Below are 20720 nucleotides of genomic sequence, written 5' to 3'. Positions count from 1 at the left end.
TAACATAGAAGACAATGACTTCATTTTTTTCCCAAGTGGTAAGCAGTTGTCTGATAACTTCCTTTGAATAATCTGCCCTTTCTGGCAGCTTAATAAAGGATAATGAAAGAAGCAAGAGACTGGGAGAATAGGGAGATTAGAGAGAAAAAAATCTTTAAGATATAGAGACTTAGGTGAGAGGCCTTTAAAATTGGAGTTTGGTTTTTGGATTGTGTCCTTCCTCTGCCTTGGAAGCTTCTCACTGAATTGCACAAAGAAGTGGAATATTTGTACAGATGTTTTGCTAAGGAAGGACCTAAAAATAATGTCACTAACATGAGCTAAAGGAAGAATGGAAACTGGAAGGGTTATGGTGGTAGTTGTAGTTGGGCCTGTTTTTGTCTTTGAAGACTACCACTTAATAAAAGCTCACTGGTTATGTGATTTGCCTCCATAAGGGACACCACAAACCTAGAAACTGCCTTACTTTTGGGAAGTTTGCAGAGAAGCCTAAATATTCCAGGTAAAAATAGGGGGGTCTGAATTTGGCAGGATGGGTGAGAGGAGTTCTGTCCTACCATATCTTCTTGCTGACAAGAACTGTTTCTTACTCTTTTTCTTTTAGACCCAGGTTCCTCTGTGCTTTCTACCAGAAGGTACTTTGGCCTTAGAGGAAACCGATATTTTGGCTTGCCTTCTAGGATGTATTGGGTTCTTCCTTAACAAATCAGGATGCAGACTTCCAAGTGACTGGCGCAATTAAGAAAAGCCAATTATTTCACTGTTCTGTGATTACTTCAAATGTTTAACTTTTAGCTAATTTTCAAGAAAAGAATAGTGTTAAATTTTTACCCTGGAGTCCAAATTTACTGAAATAAAATGTCATTGAATTTTTGGCAGAAGTGTTGAGGGTTTATGTATTTGGGGATTTTTTTTTTGATGTCTGCTTACCATGATTACATTTTATTCCTTTCTTTAACGTAGGTTGTGACAAAGACCTTTCATGGTGCAGGCTTGGTTGTTCCAGTAGATAAAAATGATGTTGGGTACCGAGAGCTCCCTGAAACAGATGGTAATGTATTTCATATGTAAACATGTACATATGTATTAATGCAGGTGAATAAAGGTTTTGCTTATATTGGGAAGTAGGTGTGTCCATATACCTTTTCTGACACAGTCGCTAGACCTTAGTAATAAAGAGTAAGCTTAGGTTTTAGAGTCAGTCATTCCTGAATTAAAACCGAGTTCGTAGCTGTGTGGCCTTCAACAAATTATTTAACCCCGTGAAATCTTGTCTTTTTCATCTGTAAAATGAAGTTTATTATATGCACTTCGTTAAGGAATTTGGGGTGTAAACAAGTATTAAAATACTTAGCAAAATGCTTGCCTCGGTGCTCAAAATTCGGTAGTTTTTTTTTTTTTTGAGACGGAGTGTTGCTCTGTAGCCCAGGCTGGAGTGCGATGGCGCGATCTCGGCTTACTGCAACTTCCGCCTCCCAGGTTCAAGCGATTCTCCTGCCTCAGCCTCCCAAGTAGCTGGGATTACAGGCGCCCATCACCATGCCCGGCTAATTTTTGTATTTTTAGTAGAGACGGGGTTTCAGAATTTTAACCTATTGCCTACTTCTTGGGAACTATTTCCGAACCTTTGACATTACAGTCACCTTGTAATTACAAAATAGTAATTATTGAAATCGTGTGTGTTTTCATGGTTCTTTGTGAACATTTTTTCATCTGCATATAAAATGATTTAGCTTTCAGAAGCCCAAGAATCCTGAACTACATCATCTGTAAGTATAAAAACACTTTGAAAATGGACCACTGCACATAATCTAGTTATTGCTGCATTAAACATCGAGAATTAATCATTTCTCAACTCCTTTCCCCTTGTCTCCATTCCCTTATCGTGAACAGCCCTGCTGGTATTCCTTTGTTGATCATCCTCTTCTGGGGGGATAAAACTTAAAGGGAAATCAAACTTAGCACCTTCTCAAGGAACCACATATTCCTGCCCAACGCACGTATTTGGCCATCTGTTTTTCAGAACAGAACTAACTAGCCTTGGTAGTTACCAGTCTCTGGGGTTGTGACCTGGACATCTGCATTTAAACCAGTTCTCTAAAGCAGTTCTTCTCAAATTTTACTGTGCAGTGTCTCCAACCAGTAGACAGAGATGTCTTAGATGGCAGCTATTCATATGGAGCTGTTTTTGCCGTACCCCTGCCACTTAGAGGAGTGCCATAGGGAAGATGAATGTGGCTGAGCTGTCCAGTGTGATGGCCACTGAGTGCCTCACAGGTGGCTACTGCAACAAAATTTGTAACTCGTATTTATTTATTTTTTACTTTTTTTTTTTTTTTTTTTGTGACAGGGTCTCACTCTGTCACCCAGGACGGAGCGTAGTGGTGCAATTATCCTGTCTCGGCCTCCTGAGTAGCTGGGACTACAGGTGTGCACCACCATGCCTGGCTAACTGGTGGGTGTTTTTTTTTTTTTTTTTTTTGTCCTGTAGAGACGGGGGTCTCACTCTGTTGCCCATGCTGGTCTCGAACTCCTGGGCTCACGTGATTGACCCACCTCGGCTTCCCAAAGTGTTGGGATTATAGGCATGAGCCACTGAACCTGGCCTGTAATTTTGTATAATTTTAATTAGTTTAAGTTTGTAAATTAAAACAGGATTAAATGTTTCTTACATTGATTATATGTTGACATAATACTATTTTGGAAATATGGGTTAAATAAAATATCTTAATTTCACCTGTTTTTTTTTTTTTTTTTTTTTTTTTTTAGCTCCTTCTCCTGCCTCACCTGTTTCTTTTTTCATGTGGATACTGGAAAAAATGTAACCCACATTGTATTTCTCTTAGACGGGCTGTTCTGTTCTATATCTCCTCTTTGAAACCAGAGGCAATTGGTCTCTGATGGGACCATTGTGGGCCCTAGCTACTGGTCAGTCTTCTGCTTCTACACTAAGTCATCTTCTCTTCGTATCTCTGCTCACAGAGAGAGCTTTAAAAAGCATGATTACTCTCATTTGGGAAAGGTTGAGCACATTTGTTGTAGAGATGGGTAGTCTCTAAAACTTTTGGGGTGATGGATGTTAAATTGTAGTGCTCTGGAGCAAAGCCTGTTACCCTGTGGTAGTTGTGGTTCTGGGGTTATATATCCAAGTCTAATATTCTAGGCATTAGATCCTTCTGTATTTAATTAGTTTTGAAGTGGTAGCAAAACATAAGAGTGAAGGACCTAATCTTGCTCTTGCCAGTGTCGTTTGCCAGGAGGTATAATTGACTGGCAGTTTGTTAATGTGACAAGGATTAGCAAATCACAACTAAGTTTGTTCTTAACCCTTTGAAACTTCTTACAATAACGCTTCAACTTAGCAAATAAGATACCTTTTATTGAGCAATTCTTAAATGTCAGTGTCATGATTCAGTATAACAAGTGATGTATTTAATTCTCACCCGACTCCTTAAAGTAGGTCTTATTCCCATGTTCACAAAGGAAATAGACCCAGGGTGCTCAACATTAGTCAGTAATGGCTCTGGTTTTCTTTTTTTCTTTCTTTCTTTCTTTTTTTTTTTTTTTGAGATGGAATTTCGCTCTTGTCACCCAGGCCGCAGTGCAATGGCAGGGTCTCAGCTCACTGTAACCTCCGCCTCCCAGGTTCAAGTGATTCTCCTGCCTCAGCCTCCTGAGTAGCTGGGATTACAGGCACCCATCACCATGCCCAGCTAATTTTTGTATTTTTAGTAGAGATGGGGTTTCAACCATGTTGATCAGGCTGGTCTCGAACTCCTGACCTCAAGTTATCTACCTACCTTGGCTTCCCAAAGCACTGGGATTACAGGCATGAGCCACCATGCCCGGCTGAGGGCACTGGTTTTCATACTTGGTTTTCTGACTGTAGAGTGCATACTGCTATCCGAAGTAAGAAGAGTTGCCTGCCTAGTTGCCTGATTTTTACCTTGACAGAACTACTGTAGCTTAATTTAAGTATTCTAGTTGATAGTAGTGGCAGGGAAATAGTAAGAATTCAGCAGTGAAACTCCTAACTTATTAAATTGAGTATTTTGAGTAGAAACATTTAAGTCATCATTTTTGAATAGTTAATTTAAGGCTTCACTCATGTTCTTTAAGTTTGGGTTTCAGTTAAATGAAATTTCTGTAGAATGTTTTATTGCTGGAAGAACATATTTTTCCTTGTACTGATGGTGAGCTGAATATTTTCATCTCTGTTCTTCAGTGTTTTTCTAGCTCAGTAATTCGCATAAGTTGCTTATTCTTTTTAGCCCATCTGTGACTTGCCAGGTGTAAAAATAGAAAATATGATACTGGAAAGTGATAAACTTTAATTAAATTCTTCACTTCCATACCCATGCTGATTTGTAGTGGCTGACTGGAGCACAGCGAGAGAGAGATTCTAAGGGTGCTAATCAATCAGTTACACCCACGAGTACAGGGAGGAGCCACTTATTTTCCATCCTTAAGGAGCTTTTTGGAGAAAGCCTCATCTGTTTTCTTGAAATGATCAGCACTGATTTTTCTGAAGAAAGGAAGGTCATGAAGCTTATGTAAAATAATTTAATTCATAAAAGGTTTCAAACCAACAAATACATCACTGCTGTTTATAGATAGTTAGAAACATAGGTGGTGCAGTTTGCCATTTGTTCAATGCGATACTGGTCCACCAAAAGTGGGAAAGGGAACAAAACACATTTTGTGACTGGGTAACAGCATGTATTCTGTACTGTCATCAAGACTGAACCAAATGATATTCATAAACTGGGGTTAAAAGCACTAGTATACAGTATATTTTTAATACCATCCTTGGTAATTTTTTTTTTTTTTTTTTGAGACAGAGTCTTACTCTGTCACCTGGGCTGGAGTGCAGTGGCATGATCACAGCTCACTGCAGCCTGCACCTCCTGCACTGGGTGATCCTCCCACCTCACCCTCCCAAGTAGCTGGGACTACAGGTGTCCCCCACCAAGTCCAGCTAATTTCTCTATTTTTTGTAGAGACAGGGTCTCACCACATTGCCCAGGCTGGTCTCAAATTCCTGGGTTCAAGCGATCCTCCTGCCTCGGCCTCCCAAATCCTCCCACTAGGATTACAGGCATGAACCACTGTGCTCAGCACATCCTTGGTAATATCACACCTTATATTTTTCGTTGGTATCATCAGAACATTGTGTCTCATACATATAATTTAACGTCACCTATCATTCTTCAGTATAATTGTTAATGTTTTAACCAGTCTTCCTCTCCCCCAGTATAGCAGCCACCTGTTTGGAAATGTTTTGTTGGTTTGTTTGAATAATATCCATTCTTTTCATTCTCAAAGAAGTACTGTTTGTTAAAAAGGACATACAATTTGTCAAAAGGAAGTCTAAATAGATATTGTTCATACTTCCATCTCATTTGCATCCTGAAGTCTGATGTACATTAACATCCAGAAAGAATGAAAAAAATCTTGAAAGCCAAAATTGAAATGTTAATTTGTAAAAATATATTCTTTAGGTAAATATTAGACATTTTCTCTCTATTCTTACCTCAAATGCACGCTTGCCATGCTGCTCTTCTTCCACTTTGGTGAAGGTTTTAGTTAAAGATTTAATTCTGCAGTGATTTCTTTTCTCTTACATAGTTGTCTTTTTCTGGGTTTAATTCACCACAAGTCACAAGTCAGTAATTTTTTTTAACTTAACTTAGGTAGGACAGGGCAAAAAGAACAAATTTTGCCTCCTTGGATTGTTTTTTAATCCAGTTGTCTTAGTATCAGGACCTCGAAGAATACCCAGAATCTGATGCTCAAGTCCCTCATATAAGTTGGTGTAGTATTTGCATAACTTACGCACATCCTCCTGTATATTTCAAATCATTTCTAGATTACTTAGAATACCTAATATAATGTAGACACTATGTAAATAGTTGTTATACTGTATTTTTAAAATCTGTATGTTTTATTTTATTTTTTTTTTTGAGTATTTCAATCCGCACTTGGTTTAATCCAAGGATGTAGAACCCTCAGATACAGAGGCAACTATATAGTGCATGAACCAGGCTGGCAGACTTTCCATGTATGGCCAGATAGTAAATGTTTTACACTTTGTGGGCTATATAATCTATTACATTCTTGTTTTATTTTTCAACCATTTAAAAATGAAAAAAAATTTAGTTTGAGGGCAGTTAAACATGGGGTGAGCCAGGTTTGGCCGAAGTTTGCCAACTCCTTGGACTCGTCTGCTGAATCTTTAAAGCTTATGTAAACTCATGATCACCACCATGGAATAGACTTTTAAAAAAAATCATGACTGTAGCCGGGTGTGGTGGCTCACGCCTGTAATCCCAGCACTTTGGGAGGCTGAAGTGGGCAGATCATGAGGTCAAGAAATCAAGACCATCCTGGCCAACATGGTGAAATCCCATCTCTACTAAAAATACAAAAATTAGCTGGGCATGGTGGCGTGTGCCTGTAGTGCCAGCTACTTGGGAGGCTGGGGCAGGAGAATTGCTTGAACCCGGGAGGCAGAGGTTGCAGTGAGCCGAGATCACGCCACTGCACTCCAGCCTGGCGACAGAGCGAGACTCCATCTAAAAAAAAAAAAAAAATCCTGACTGGAACTAAATCCTGTGACATAGTCGCTAATAAAGAAATGTTTGTTAACCTGTTTTTAAGCTTGAATCCTAAGTACAAAAATTACCAAATTGCCATTCTAAATTAGAGTGCTGAAGATTACTACCCAAGGTGGCACAAGTTGTACTAGTACAAAAAGTCTTAGGAGGAAAAACCCTCTTTATAATCTTCTTACCTTTGAAGACTGATTCATTTTCTAACTGTGTAGATAATCTTTTATATTATTGGTTTCTTTCAGCTGACCTCAAGAGAATTTGCAAGACAATAGTTGAGGCTGCAAGTGATGAGGAGAGACTAAAAGCTTTTGCTCCCATTCAGGAAATGATGACTTTTGTGCAGTTTGCTAATGATGAATGTGATTATGGCATGGGGCTGGAATTGGGAATGGATCTCTTTTGCTATGGCTCACATGTGAGTAAAAAAAGCCCTCCACATGCTACCCACTGCCACACCTCCCTCCTCTCCCCCCGACATACATCCACACATGAATACATGCACATTTATACCCCCAAATTCCAGCAGAGGTAAGATGGGGATTCAGCTTGTACTTCAAAATGAAGTTTTTGAAGTGATTTTTTTAATGTAGATGTCCTAAAAATGTTTTAAATTCATCTTATATTCTGGCAAAGGTGAATATTTGCATTCACTCAAAGGTGAAGATTATTTGCATTCAGGCTTACGTTAAAGTGAATTTACTCATTAGACACATTATAGGGACATGCCTTCTTGCCGTGTGTGTACGTTTGGGGCTAGGTATGGGGGTGTGTGCACACACCTTAGGCTCCATTTCGTTTCCGTTGTGGTGGGGGTATTTGTTATTGTGCTTAAATTCTTAGATGAAAAATACACTTTAAATTATTTAAGCTTTATAAGAGTTGCTGTTTTACTGTTAACTAATTGTTCATTAAATAAGAAAATTGTACTTAATAGCTAAACCAGTGCTTACTCAATCATAGTTGCCTGAAGATCAAAGAGGCAATAAGGTGTAGCAGGCATGACCTGTTTCTGAGGCCAAACTGGTTGTAAATCATGTCTTCCCAGTGTGTAAGATGGGGCAAGCTTTCCAACACCTTTGTATCTGTTTCTTTACCTGTAAGATATGTCTGCACATGTGCACGAGTGTATACCCACACGCAGATCATTTAATTTTCATTTAACCTACTTTGTAACCAAGTCACAGAGAGGCAAAGCATCTTGCCCAGGTTCACACAAGCAGTCTGGCTCCAGAATCAGTGCCTAAATCAGTGCAGTAATTCCCAAACTAAAATGCATATGACTCACCTGCAGACATTGTTAAAATGCACTCTATCAGTAGGTCCAGGATGAGATCTGAGACTGCATATCTGTCATGCTCCCAGGTGACGGTCATGCTGCTGCTCTACAGACCACACTGGGAAAAGCAAGACTAAACCAGTAGCTCTCCAGCTTTAGCGTGCATCAGCATCAATGGGAAGGCTTGTCCAAACGCACACTGGCACTCTCCCCACCCTCCCCAAGTTTGATTGAGTTCTAGGGTGGGTCCTGAGAATTTGCATTTCCAACAAGTTACCAAGTGAAGCTGATACTCCTGGTCAGCTTCATTTTGAGAACCCTGCTATAAACCATATTATACTACTATTCTTTGCCCACCTCATAGTTATCAGTAAAAATAATCAAAATGTTTAACAGCCAGAATGACAGTCATTGACCAATCCAAATAGTACTTGACCTGCCAGAGAGGCCCTAGCCATAAATAAGTAGAGCCATAAGGTGTGAACCAGTGAATAGCAAACTTGATTGTTGTGAGAATGAAATAACGTGTATGAGTTATAAAAAGGTTTAGCACAGTACTTACCACATGTTAAGGGCTAAATGTTTATTATGATCAGCAAAAAGGTGGTATATGTAGATAATAGCAGTAATCTAAAATCTTTTGATAAGCCTAAGGCAGTGACTCTTAACAGGGATTGGGAGGCGGTACATGTTGGGGATGGGGGAGAGAAGGAATTTGAAGATAAAGGCAATACAATCTGAAAACTCAGCGTAGCTATTCTTACAGAATTAAGGAAAATAAAGCTTAAACTTTTGCCTGGGAATACACTGGAGAGAATAAAAAGTATTTGTGGGCATTGTTTGGGGTGAGAAAAAGTTGATAAAACCTAAGGGAATAAGGAAGCTCAGATTTAATTTGGTTTTCTTAATTTTCAAGATATGCCATTAGTCATCTAGAGCAACAAGACTGCCTCTTAGAATGCCAGGTGCCTGTCCTTAAATTATGTTCACTAACCACCTGAGGATGTAGCTAAAATGATTTTGGAAGTAGCCTTTGTTAAACAAGTGCTTTGTTATATTTTCTGCTACTTATTAGGATATCTGCTATATTCTCTGCTTAATGTAATATTTTTATTTTTCAGTATTTTCATAAAGTTGCTGGCCAGCTTTTACCTCTTGCGTATAATCTGTTGAAGAGGAGTCTGTTTGCAGAAATTATTGAGGATCATCTGGCAAACAGAAGTAAAGAGAACATAGACCAACTCGCTGCATGAGTAAGGTGGCTTTGACTGGTGTACAGTATTTCAAAGGACTAGTATTAAACTTGTGATTTTTGTTGTTTTTAGAATACAAAAAATAAACATTTACTAAAAACGTTTATAAGATTCTTCTGCCGGTTTTCCTTCTTTAATGTGCAAGCAAATGGCAGTCAAATCACCTAAATGGTGACCCTAATCACATTTTGGAGGACAACTAAAGTCATCCTCTGATATGTCACAGGAAGCCACTGTCTAATGCCTGTGGCTATAACTAGACCATCCTTACAGAGTCCTGTTTCAATATTTATCATATGGGCAACTAAGACTATTTCTTCTGAGTCTTTGAGTTAATAGCTGTAGCTTTAAGGTTTGGGTTTATGGCAGGTGAAGAGGGGAACAGAAGGAAACTTAGAAGGAAACTCATGACACTGCAATCAGCACTCTCCCAGGGTGCCTGACCCCGACCTACCAAACTGCATTTTGAGTAGTAGCTCCAGGTGACTCCCAGCAAGTAGTCCAGTTATCCCATTAGGTATATTATTTTAAATCTTCTCTTGACTCAGTCATTTACTAATATAGCCTAGTATATTGATACACAGTATATAGTTTTAGTATAAGATAGTAATCAGTATACCATTACTTTAGATTTTAAAGTTTTTCATTGCAAATGATTTCACTGGATTTTTAGTACAAATCTGTGGATAGCTGTGTTTTACTAGATCCAGATTTTCCTTAAACCTGATCATATGTCCTTCACCTTAAAAGTAGAGGGCAGGGCCAGGTGCGGTGGCTCACGCCTGTAACCCCAGCACTTTGGGAGGCCGAGGTGGGCGGATCACCTGAGGTCTGGAGTTCATGACCAGCCTGGCCAACATGGTGAAATCCCATCTCTACTAAATATACAAAATTAGCTGGGTGTGATGGCAGGCGCCTGTAATCCCAGCTACTTGGGAGGCTGAGGCAGGAGAATCGCTTGAACTCAGGTGGAGGTTGCAGTAGATCGCCATTGCACACCGGCCTGGGCAACAAGAGCGAGACTCCATCTCCAAAAAAAAAACAGGTAGAGGGCAGACCATGAAATGCAGAATAGCAAACTTCCTGGATGGGGCTGAGGAGTGTATAAGCTTTTTTCCCCTTTCTATGAAGTTCAAGATGGAAAAGCACCATCCCCCCACCCCAGGTCATCTAGTGAAACCTCCACATTGTGTAAGATTGATGTGATTTACTCAAATAACTTATTGACTAGCCAGTAGTTCTCCAAAGTTCTGTCAGCTGTCCCCTTAAAATATATTTGAGGTACTTACTCTTTTTTATATAAGGGTATGAGTAGACTATTAAAAGACAACACTTAGAATTTTAAATATAAGTAGCATTCCTCATCTCCCCAATTAGGCTGCAAGCTTCTTAAGAGCATGTATTTTATGGATGTATATCCCCCTCAGTAACACAAACCTTTGGAATTGCACTTAGTGAATAAAATGACCCTGTCACATGTTCTTCAGTGCCAGACAGAATCAAACTGGCAAGAGCTGGGAAACTGATAAGATGCCTGGGAGTTAAGGATTCTTGACTTCTCAGACAAAACGTCTTCTGGGGTCAAAAATCTCTGCTACAACCAAAATCTGTTCCTTTCTGCCAATGGCTCATGCTGCCTTTGGAGGCAGGTAAGATGCTTTCTTCAAGGTAGGTATATTTTGTATAATATCTTAACCAAAATGAAACTGAAAAGATCTTCAGCTTCCCTTTCATAACTGTGCAGGAACTTTTACAGCTCTTAATGGGGAGGTCTCAGGTTTTAAGGAACTGCCATTTTGGTTAGGTAAGTAGCTCCAGGCCCTGGAACCATCTGAACTATTAACTTGTTTTATATTAAAACATTACAGTTACAATTAGCTCACACATATTTTATTAGAAAAAGTGACCAAATCACATTGATCTTAAATAATTTTAGGCTATAAATTTTAAATAAAATTTTAGACGTTCGAGCTTTGTTCCTCAGATTTCTTTAGTTTCTAAGGGGCTCAACCATTTCTAAATACTGCCCCTAATGTTAACACACTTAAAAAATATCCAAATTCATGTATCTCATTAAATATTTGTTTAGCTAGAAACATTAGATTCCTTTAATTTTGTCACTTGGTGATCCAACAGTCTCAACTGTATAGTTTGTAAGTTTTTTTTTATATGCCTTATCAGTAATATGGATTCCAGAAGGATTTCTTATCAAGGAACAAATGAAAGGGGACAAAAAAGGTGAATCGGCTTTTCATCCATTCCTTACAGAAACCTAATATGAATGTATCTTCAGGAAGCTGGGCACATCAGAGCCAAGACAGAAATTGGACACCAACTCTAAGAATATGGTGGTTATAATTCAGATAATACAGTTGTGAATGGAGTTTCCTGAAGACAGTAATAAGAAATGTGGATTTCCAGTCTCAAACTCCAATCAGTTTTGTCAGAGTGCTACTAAGCTGTTTCAGGAGGTACTATCTTCCAACTACTGAACATTTTTCATTAAAGAGCAAGCTCCCTACAGGAAGATACCAAACCTTATCATTTTCCTTAACTAAAGGCATAGTCCACTTAAACCTAGCTCACTAAATATTACCTAGGATCTGGTCACTCAATTGCTATAGTAGCTTCCAAATGGCGTCTATATAGCTCTGTTCTCTGAGAACACAGTTTAAGTGCCTAGGCTCTTTCATGAATGAAGAACCTTGATCTAATCGGGATTTAACAGAAAATCATTACCAGTTCAAATTTAGCTAAGCTCTCCTCTTGGAGTTCAATAATGGAGTTTCTATATAACCTCTCAAACATGTACGCAGAATGATAACACCCAAGGAAAAATGAAAGCTACAAAACAAATTGCTATAAACTACTCTGCAGTGTCCTAAGACCTTTGCATTATCTCAAACACTGACCTTACCAGCTTAATGGCATTCTGTCCAAACTATTCCTATCATAATTAATTTTAATGTCTGGCTGGACACAGTGGCTCACAGCTGTAATCCCAGCACTTCGGGAGGCCAAGGTGGGCAGATAGCTTAAGGCCAGGAGTTCGTTCGAGACCAGCTTGGGCAACATGGTGAAACTCCGTCTCTACTAAAAATAGAAAAGATTAGCCAGGCATGGTGGTGCACACCTGTGGTCCCAGCTACTCAGGAGGCTAAGGTGGGAGGACTGCTTGAGCCCAGGAGGCAGAGGTTGCAGTGAGCCAAGATCGTGCCACTGCACTCCAGCCTGGGCGATGGAGTGAGACTCTGTCTCAAAAAAAAAAAAAAAAAAAATATATATATATATATATGTATATGTAGGTGATCCCTACAATACTCTAACCTCTCAGTTCCCAACTTACTCTTTCAATGATCTAGATTAGGGATTGACTGACAAACTAGAAACTAGTACCTTCTCAGTACCGATAATGAAAACCTGCCACATCTCAATCTCAAGCATCCTACTGTCTTAACATCATCACTCATCCTTCCATCTCTTTCCCTCTAGTACCCCCAAAATTTTTTCAACACGACAGTCCCCTACAATTCACAAATGTAACCACCTTTTTCATTCTTCACCCACTCCATTCCTGATTCTCTCTTTACCGAGCCTTTAGATTCTACTCCCCATCATTACAATCACCCCCGCATCCTCCACTCCACTGCCCTTCTCTCCATTTGTTGTATTTATCTGTTAACCTTAAGGCAGATTTTAAAAACTGCCTATTCCTTACCAGAGTCTGCTCAGTATCAGGTGGCTGGAGAAAAAACACAACCATGGCAGCTCGTCTTATTTTAACCTCAAGTTGGCCACACTGGATGCCCATTGATCCTACTTTCTCATCTCTCAACCTCCAACCCCCACCCTCATCCTCAGTTTATTTCACTGAGAAAATAGAAGCCACCAAAATAACTTCAACAGAATCCCACTGCCCTACCAACTACCCATTATACTCTGCCTTTCCTCCTTTCTATGAAGGTTGAATGTGTGCCCAAGACCCCATCCTCCCTTGCCTACTGAAGGACCTCTCCTCTATTTTTCCTCTCAAACATTCCTATCATTAACAAAAAGGCTATAATTTCCTGCATCTTAAAACCGGATCGTTCTCAGATTAATCTTCCCTGTCAAACCATCAACAGCAAAAGAAGCTATAGTATCCTGCATCTTAAAACTATCACGTATCACTTTCCTGGAAACCTGATAGGAAGAATTGCAATCGTTGTCTTCAATTCTTCTTCCAATCTCTGTTGGACCCACTCCCTTCAGGCTTTGGCTTGCCACCATCGCGCTGAACCTGCTCTGGGGGAAGTTATCAGTTCTCTCTATATTGGTCCATTTTGAGCCCTCATTTACTTCACCTATCAGCAACACGTGACAGTTAATCATCGCTCCTTGAAACTATTATTCATTTGGTTTAGGGGACTACCCTTGCTTTTTGAGACAGGGTCTTGCTCTGTCACCCAGGCTGGAGTGCAGTAGCACCATCTTAGCTCACTGCAGCCTCCAACTCCTGGGCTCAAGTGATCCTCCTGCCTTAGCCTCCTAAGTAGCCAGGACTACAGGCATGTGCTACCATGCCCAGTTCATATTTTTATTTTTTAATTTTTTGTAGAGACCTGGTCTATGTTTCCCAGGCTAGTCATGAGCTCCTGGGCTCAGATGCTGCTGCCCCACCTTGGCATCTTGAAGTGCTACAGGCCTGAGCTACCAAATGCAGCTTATTATTTTTTTAGTAAATCCACCAGTGGAACACCCTTCTTTGAAGGCCACTACTCCTAACCCAACCACACTGGTGGCTCCCTCATTTGCTGGCTTCTCACCTCCCCAAATCTAAATATAAGCATGTGTCAGTGCTCAGTCCTTGTACCTCTTCTCTGTCTGCATTCAATGCACGGTACTCTCCTGTCTCAGGATGATGCCGCCCCTGTGTAGCTCTCAGGCTGGGCCTTTCTCCTTAACTCGAGTCTGATACATGCTAATGCCTATGTGACACCCCCACTTAGAAGTCTAAAAGACATTTAAAACAATGTCTAAAACCAAAATTCCTCTGCACACAGCACCCCACTCCCAATCTATTCTTAAGTCTTTCCCAACTCAGCCAGTGGCCATTCCATTGTTCTGTCATTACTCAGCCAAAAACTTTGCAGGCATCCTTGACTCCTCACTTACCACAGTCCACATCCAACCCATTCACAAGTCCTGTCTAGTCTACCTTCAGCATGTCTAGAATCCAACCGCTTTCACCACCTCCACCAGCTTCAATCAGGTTCAGATCTCTACCATATCTCACCTGAATTATTCCAAGAGCCTTCTAGCTGGTCGCCTGCTTCCGCCCCATCCCCTTATAGTCTATTCCCAACAAACGAGTCTGAGAGATATTTTAGGTCAGATTATGTGACTTTTCTGCCTCACTGGCTTCTCATTTTATTTAGAATAAAAATCAAATGCCTACACCCCCAACCTCTTTCCTTACCACTTTATTCCCTCTTATCCCTCTCCAGCCACAGTGATCTACTCGGTGTTCCTTGAACCTGGCAGGAGAATCCTTTGTATATAGCATTTTCTCTTCTTACAACATTTTTTCTCACGGATAAATGTCCTTCTCTCACTTTCTGTAGGTTTCTGCTCAAACGCTTCCTTATCCCCGAGGCTTTCCCTGATCACCCTCTATAAAAATGGGGTGGGTGCACACACCTTCACTTTTTGTGCATTAGAAAAACTATTACAATGAGGATTCTTGACTGATTTTGTATATTCGTAACAGTGTGCAGCACATAAAAATCATTTTTTAAAATTGCTGAACTAATCCATATTTATCACCATCTGACATACTCTAGATTTCTCTTCCTGCTGGAATGAAAACTTCAAGAACATAGAATAGCGCCTGGCGCCCAGTAATTGCTCAGTAAATACTCAGTGAATATAAATGATCTACTCTGAACTTTCAGTGTGTTCCTTTTTACTAAAAGCTTAATAGTAAAGACCACGTCTTAATCAAAGGTTGTTACTTACCAACCTCTTTTGGCAGTTCTATTAGCATATGTCCAAGGTGATTTTTAAAGACATGTAAATAAATCCTTTTACGTCTTTTCATACAAATAGCGTAATTTTTCTTGCAAAAAAAAAAAAAATCACTTTTGAAAGTGAGCTGAAATGAAGTTTTCTGTGGACCTGCAGCTTTCACTGACAAATGGGGGCGCTAAACCATTGCTGGTGGTGTGAACATCCTGCTGTCAATCCAGCATCTATCTACTCTTCTATTGCTCCTTGCTTGCAAAGTGTAGAAATGCCTTGTAACCTGAGAGAAGCATTATAATTGAATTATTACCTTTTTGGGGCTCCCTGTGCCAGGCATATCGGCCTACACTGCGTAGGGCAGCAGTGAAGAGGGAGGACTGTTACAGATATAATTAAAGGCCAAACCACACATTGTCATATAGATTTTAATAGATTTTCTGATTAACTCATCACAGTAATCATTTTTACTGTAATGATATGCAGCTTTACTACACTAGTATAAATAAAAACAGATAAATACAGCTCTAGGCAACATTACAGATTAACTAAGCATTCTTCGTGAACCAAAACTGAAAACAATTATTAAGAAGAAGAGATGCTGACACCCTTGCCCATTCTCATCATACCTTCTCAAAAAGGGTATTCAAACAAGGCGCTACACTTATTATATTGGTAAATTAATTTGCCAATTAGCCAGGCACAACAATTTCATGGTCTCCACTATTTCGTCATTTTGGTTGAAAAGGAGACACACTTCAATGTATGAAAAAGAAAAATGGAACAGATAACACCAAAGAAAACCACTAAATGCATTAAAAATACGGCACTTTTCCTGTATTTTAGCAGTAAGACACGCTAGGGATAGAAATATACCAAAAAAGAAAATTAATGCTTTAATTAATATCCACCCTGAAATGTCAGTCTCTGAAGCAAGATGGGCAATGAAAGGAGGAGCAGAAATAAAAGCGGGAAATATGGAAAATAAACTCCATGTGAAGTTTTATGAAGCTATCTGCAAAGAAACTGATTTGTCCTTTGAAGGCTAGTAACTCAGGACAATTAAGTTATCCAGCAGCCATGCTGAGGAGTTCATAGTCTAGCAATACCTTGCACACAGGCAAATACACTTAAGACAAGTTGGAGATATACAGAACTATCATTTAGAAATGATTTTACTCTGGATGGCCCAAAAAACTTTGAAAGGGCTATGAAGAAAACTTGAAGTCTGTCAAAGGAGAGAAGTAATAAGGAATAATTTTAGGCAGACAGCACAGCTAAGAATGTTTCCCAAAATCCCAAAAATTTTGCTCAACTTTCAATCCTCATTCTTATATGGCTTCATGATCTTATAAGTCTTCAGGATCGTACAGATTTTAATAGGTATATTATAATTAAGAACTAGGAAGTGAAGAATCACTTTCAAAATGTAAAAACAGCTCATTGCCAGTTGTGTTTCAGAAAATGTCTGTCTGGGCCAGGTGCAGTGGCTCACGCCTGTAATTCCACCACTTTGGGAGGCTTACACAGGCAGATTGCTTGAGCTGAGGAGTTGAGACCAGCCTGGGCAACATGGCAAAACCCCATCTCTACTAAAAATACAAAAAAATTAGCTGGGCATGGTGGCGCGTGCTCATAGTGCCAGCTACTTGGGTGGCTGAGGCAGGAATATCACTTGAGCCCAGGTGGTCAATGCTGCGGTGAGCCAAGACCATGCCCCACTGCACTCCAGCCAAAAAAAAAGAAAAAAAGAAAATGTCTGTTTGCAAAAATTTCATTTTCCTATCAAAAATGCATAATTACAGAATATTGAGGCCAGTCCTTTGAGTAAACTGCCTTTGCCAATTGTGAATTAAGACTGTGATTAAAACAGACAATTCCAAAAACAAAAATCCCAAATATACTACAGTGCATTTTAACTCATCCTGCAAAAAATGTTCAAACCATCATTGACCACTTCAAATATGGATGTGATCTAGCCCGAGATTCAAAAGTTATTTTCAGATTAAAATTTTAACTGCTATCTTTGCAATTCTATTGTTTTCAAATTTTTTGTTAGATTTTTTTTTTAAGAAGGTAAACACTAACTTTTGGTTTTATTCTCCAAAGTAATGTAGTTTTTCAACTTTCCAGCTAATGTAGTTTTTCAACTTTCCAGTTAATGGGTCAAAATGGACAGGTCAGAAGACATAATCCAGAGGATGGCAGTGAAAGATCAGAGAAAGGTTTATGTACACACTGGATCACAGAGAGAGAACCACAACCTTTTTTAAACCTTTGTTCCCACTGTAAACTTTGTTCATAACTCCGTATTTGTAAGTCTGAATTATTCTATAAAAATCACATTAAAAAGGTAAAATTACTTAAGTGCAATATTAACTGATCTGTATTTTATAAATTTTAATCCATAAAAATATAAATAAGAATGGTAAATTTTTAAGAAAAAAATATACATTTAGTGCAAGTTATGAATTACATTTCTTCTTCAGTGTCAGCCATGAGATATCTTGAGAAAAGAAAAGAATGACTGATCTAATTTCAATTTAAAAAATTCCAGTGTTTTAACATGCAATTAATACCAGATACAGCTAATCAGAATACTTCCTTCTCTTTACTGTCAAAGCAGCAGCATTTTGTTTAATTATGCTGAACAGCACTTGTATATCATAGTAGTAGTTTTAGAAATAGAAAATTTGCATAAGACCAGGTCACATTATCCATAAAGTCTGAGAGGAAAACAAAAAAGAAAACTGTTTATCCTTTAAAACCAAGCTTCATTGTTTTCGGTTTTGAGCCACAGGGCACACAATGAGAGATTTCGTTCTCGCTGCCTTCGAGATTTTAACTGTTTGATCAGCCTTTGTTGTGGTGCATGTGTACTGTTCCAAGCATTTAGTGATGGTACAAACTACATGGTTAATGGCACAAGAAACACTCCCTTCTTGTGATGAAACTTCAGTAAAATCACAGTACATCTCAATATGAGAAAGGACTGCTTCAAAAGGATACACCGATTTAAAGAGGCTTTGTTACAGCTCAGAGGAGAGAGAGAGAGAGAGAGAGAAATAAAGGCTCTTCTGGAATGTAGAAAGGTAATGCTTAACTATACAATTCATGAATTAAACAGAACAGTTTTGATTAAAAAAAAGGGCAAGACCTTGCAGTTTTATAGATGGCTCAATTCAAAGTAATCCCTCTAGAAACAGGGACTGATAATGTGTCTTTGCAATGTTGGAGCAACAGGCCAGATGCTCGAGGACTCTGCTGTCATGTCCGTTGAGGCGGAAGCCTGCACTATCAGGCACATCCTCAGCTGAATGCATCCAGTGCAGAACAATAGGAGTTGATACGCTGCTTTCTGTTAGGCGGGAAATACCTCACTCCTTTCCTTCTCTCTCCTTTCCCTCCCCAAACAACTCCTCCATTCCACCAGCATTATTTGCAAACCACGTTGCAAAAACCCAGCTTTTATATTTCCTTTCTTTTTTTGTAAAGGAGGAAAAAAAAGTAGACGACTCCCTCGGGTTAAAGAGTTGTGCTATTCAACAAATAAACTTCCTCTTCCGTTTCTTCTCTCTCCTCATCTGTGAGATTCAGTTGAACATTATTGAAGCGGGGTCTTGGTTTGCCGTCTGGGCCATATGCCGGAGGATATCTTTTTTTGTTATAATGCCAAGGAGGCGCCTGAAAGGAATAAACAGAAGACTCCTATGAAATAAAAGGGAAAATAAAAGGAGAAGCTAAATCTATAGCTAAATCCTTTTTGTTGACAGGAATAGAGCAAAGCAAGCAGCCTGATTTTGTATTTCCAAAAAGTACTTTATTGGCAAAGATATTAAAATTATCCAGCAACCATCCTTTGGTATAAAAAGTTACTATGGTCACTAATAGTATGACAGCCTTTCCACCGAGCGTCTGAGGACTGCATGCCTCAATGAAGCAGAGCTATTTTGATTAATGTATGCCAACAAAAAAGTAACAAAAAATGGATGGATGTATGACTAGGAAATGATACTGATCCCATTTGAGAAGGAAAACTGATTTCCATCACATGAAGAGAGCAGTAAAATGATGACCAAATCCTCTCAATACTTTCTCTTTTTCATTTATTTATTTATTTATTTTTTGAGACAGAGTCTCGCTCTGTAGCCCAGGCTGGAGTGCAGTGGCGCGATCTCAGCTCACTGCAACCTCCGCCTCCTGGGTCCCGGTTCAAGCAATTCTCCTGCCTCAGGTTCCCAAGTAGCTGGGATTACAGGCACGTGCCACCATGCCCCGCTTATTTTTAGTAGAAACAGGGTTTCACCATGTTGGCCAGACTGGGCTTCAACTCCTGACCTTGTGATCCACCCGTCTCGGCCTCCCAAAGTGCTGGGATTACAGGCGTGAGCCACTGCGCCCGGCCACTATCCCTTTTTTAACAAAAATTAACCAATTTTTCAAAGATAATTTAAGGATTGCCCACTTGTATCAGAATCTTCATGAAAGCACATACTATTGAGATAAAATGCATAAAAAATGGTCAACACAGAACGTCAATCCCAAACATCAGAGCCCCAAGAACAACAAATCTATAAAAGAATCCAAGTTTCTAGGACACTTATCAATGTTTTCCTTTTTTTGATTTAGGCCAGGAAAGTTAAGATACAGTGCTTTTATGAAAGTCTTAGTTGTTAATGCTTACATTAAAAGATAGGTGAAAAATCAGAAGGCAGACCTAAAAGATTATTACAGGTGAAGCAGAAAGCAGAATGAATGAGTAGCTACGATAATATTCTGGTTAGTAGTTTTTTTAAAAAGGATGCATGAAACACTTGTGAAATATTAGCATACAACAGGAATACATAATCAGTTGTGCACTTAAGCAAACTGGGACAGGTTTCATACAGGTATGACAATTGCAGGGCAAAATAATTTCAGGCATTAATTGCTAAAGCCAGACATTTTTTATGTTATGCAGTAAGATAATTCAAATTTGTAGTCAGGAAACCACTAGGACATAAAGCCAGTTAAAATGAATGCATTTGACTCTAAAAGCTGCTTATAGCATTCTAGAAACATCATACAAAAGGGGCACACACATAATCTAGGTACAATTCACTAATGAGATGGCAGGACACACACTGTGACTTTGAAGATATGCAGGGTATAGCAGAAAAAGAACTAATGCTATGATCACAAATAATATACACATTACACTCTAGTTAGTGTGCCCATTAAAAAATCCATTTAACTGTAAGCAATTCTAATTGCTAAGCTCCTTTAAAATCCTTTAGGAGCTTAGATTTACCATAAGACTACCACAAGATCAGGAAACATAAAAAAAAAAAAAAAAAAAAAAAGGGCTTGCGGGGATGGGTCAGACATTTTTAACCAGTCAGGTGTCTTCTGAGACCGGTGTATCCACTGAGGTAGACAGATTTGCCACATTCACTTTAAGAATGTCCAATAATATTCACTTATTCCACTACCAAACTGTTTACAGTTCTGAAATTGTAATGAATGATTTGATGAGAGATGTTAACTTTTGCTTACTTTCTATAAATGGGATTTTATACATATCTAAATTTATCTTAC

At 39.1% G+C, this 20720-nt stretch overlaps 2 protein-coding genes across 5 annotated transcripts in view; one reads left to right on the top strand and one right to left on the bottom strand.

Moving 5' to 3' along the window:
* The window catches only part of LOC129035083 (histone PARylation factor 1), a 28274-nt gene extending 19027 nt beyond the window's left edge, over positions 1 to 9247 (top strand). Inside the window, exons 6-8 of the mRNA XM_054485183.2 lie at positions 964 to 1051; positions 6857 to 7029; positions 9012 to 9247. Of these exons, the coding sequence (XP_054341158.1) occupies positions 964 to 1051; positions 6857 to 7029; positions 9012 to 9143 (393 nt within the window). The 3' untranslated portion in view covers positions 9144 to 9247. The remainder of the gene's footprint in view (positions 1 to 963; positions 1052 to 6856; positions 7030 to 9011) is intronic.
* A 6310-nt stretch (positions 9248 to 15557) lies between these two features.
* The window catches only part of CLCN3 (chloride voltage-gated channel 3), a 108814-nt gene continuing 103651 nt past the window's right edge, over positions 15558 to 20720 (bottom strand). For all 4 annotated transcript variants that reach the window (XM_054485178.2, XM_054485180.2, XM_054485179.2 and 1 more), the window contains one exon: positions 15558 to 18827. In XM_054485178.2, coding sequence (XP_054341153.1) covers positions 18669 to 18827 — 159 coding nt within the window. In that variant the 3' untranslated portion in view covers positions 15558 to 18668. The remainder of the gene's footprint in view (positions 18828 to 20720) is intronic.

Source organism: Pongo pygmaeus, chromosome 3 (assembly GCF_028885625.2).
Source record: "Pongo pygmaeus isolate AG05252 chromosome 3, NHGRI_mPonPyg2-v2.0_pri, whole genome shotgun sequence".
NCBI lineage: Eukaryota > Metazoa > Chordata > Mammalia > Primates > Hominidae > Pongo > Pongo pygmaeus.
Note: the sequence above shows the minus strand (reverse complement) of the source record. Positions and strands in the feature narration are given on the sequence as shown.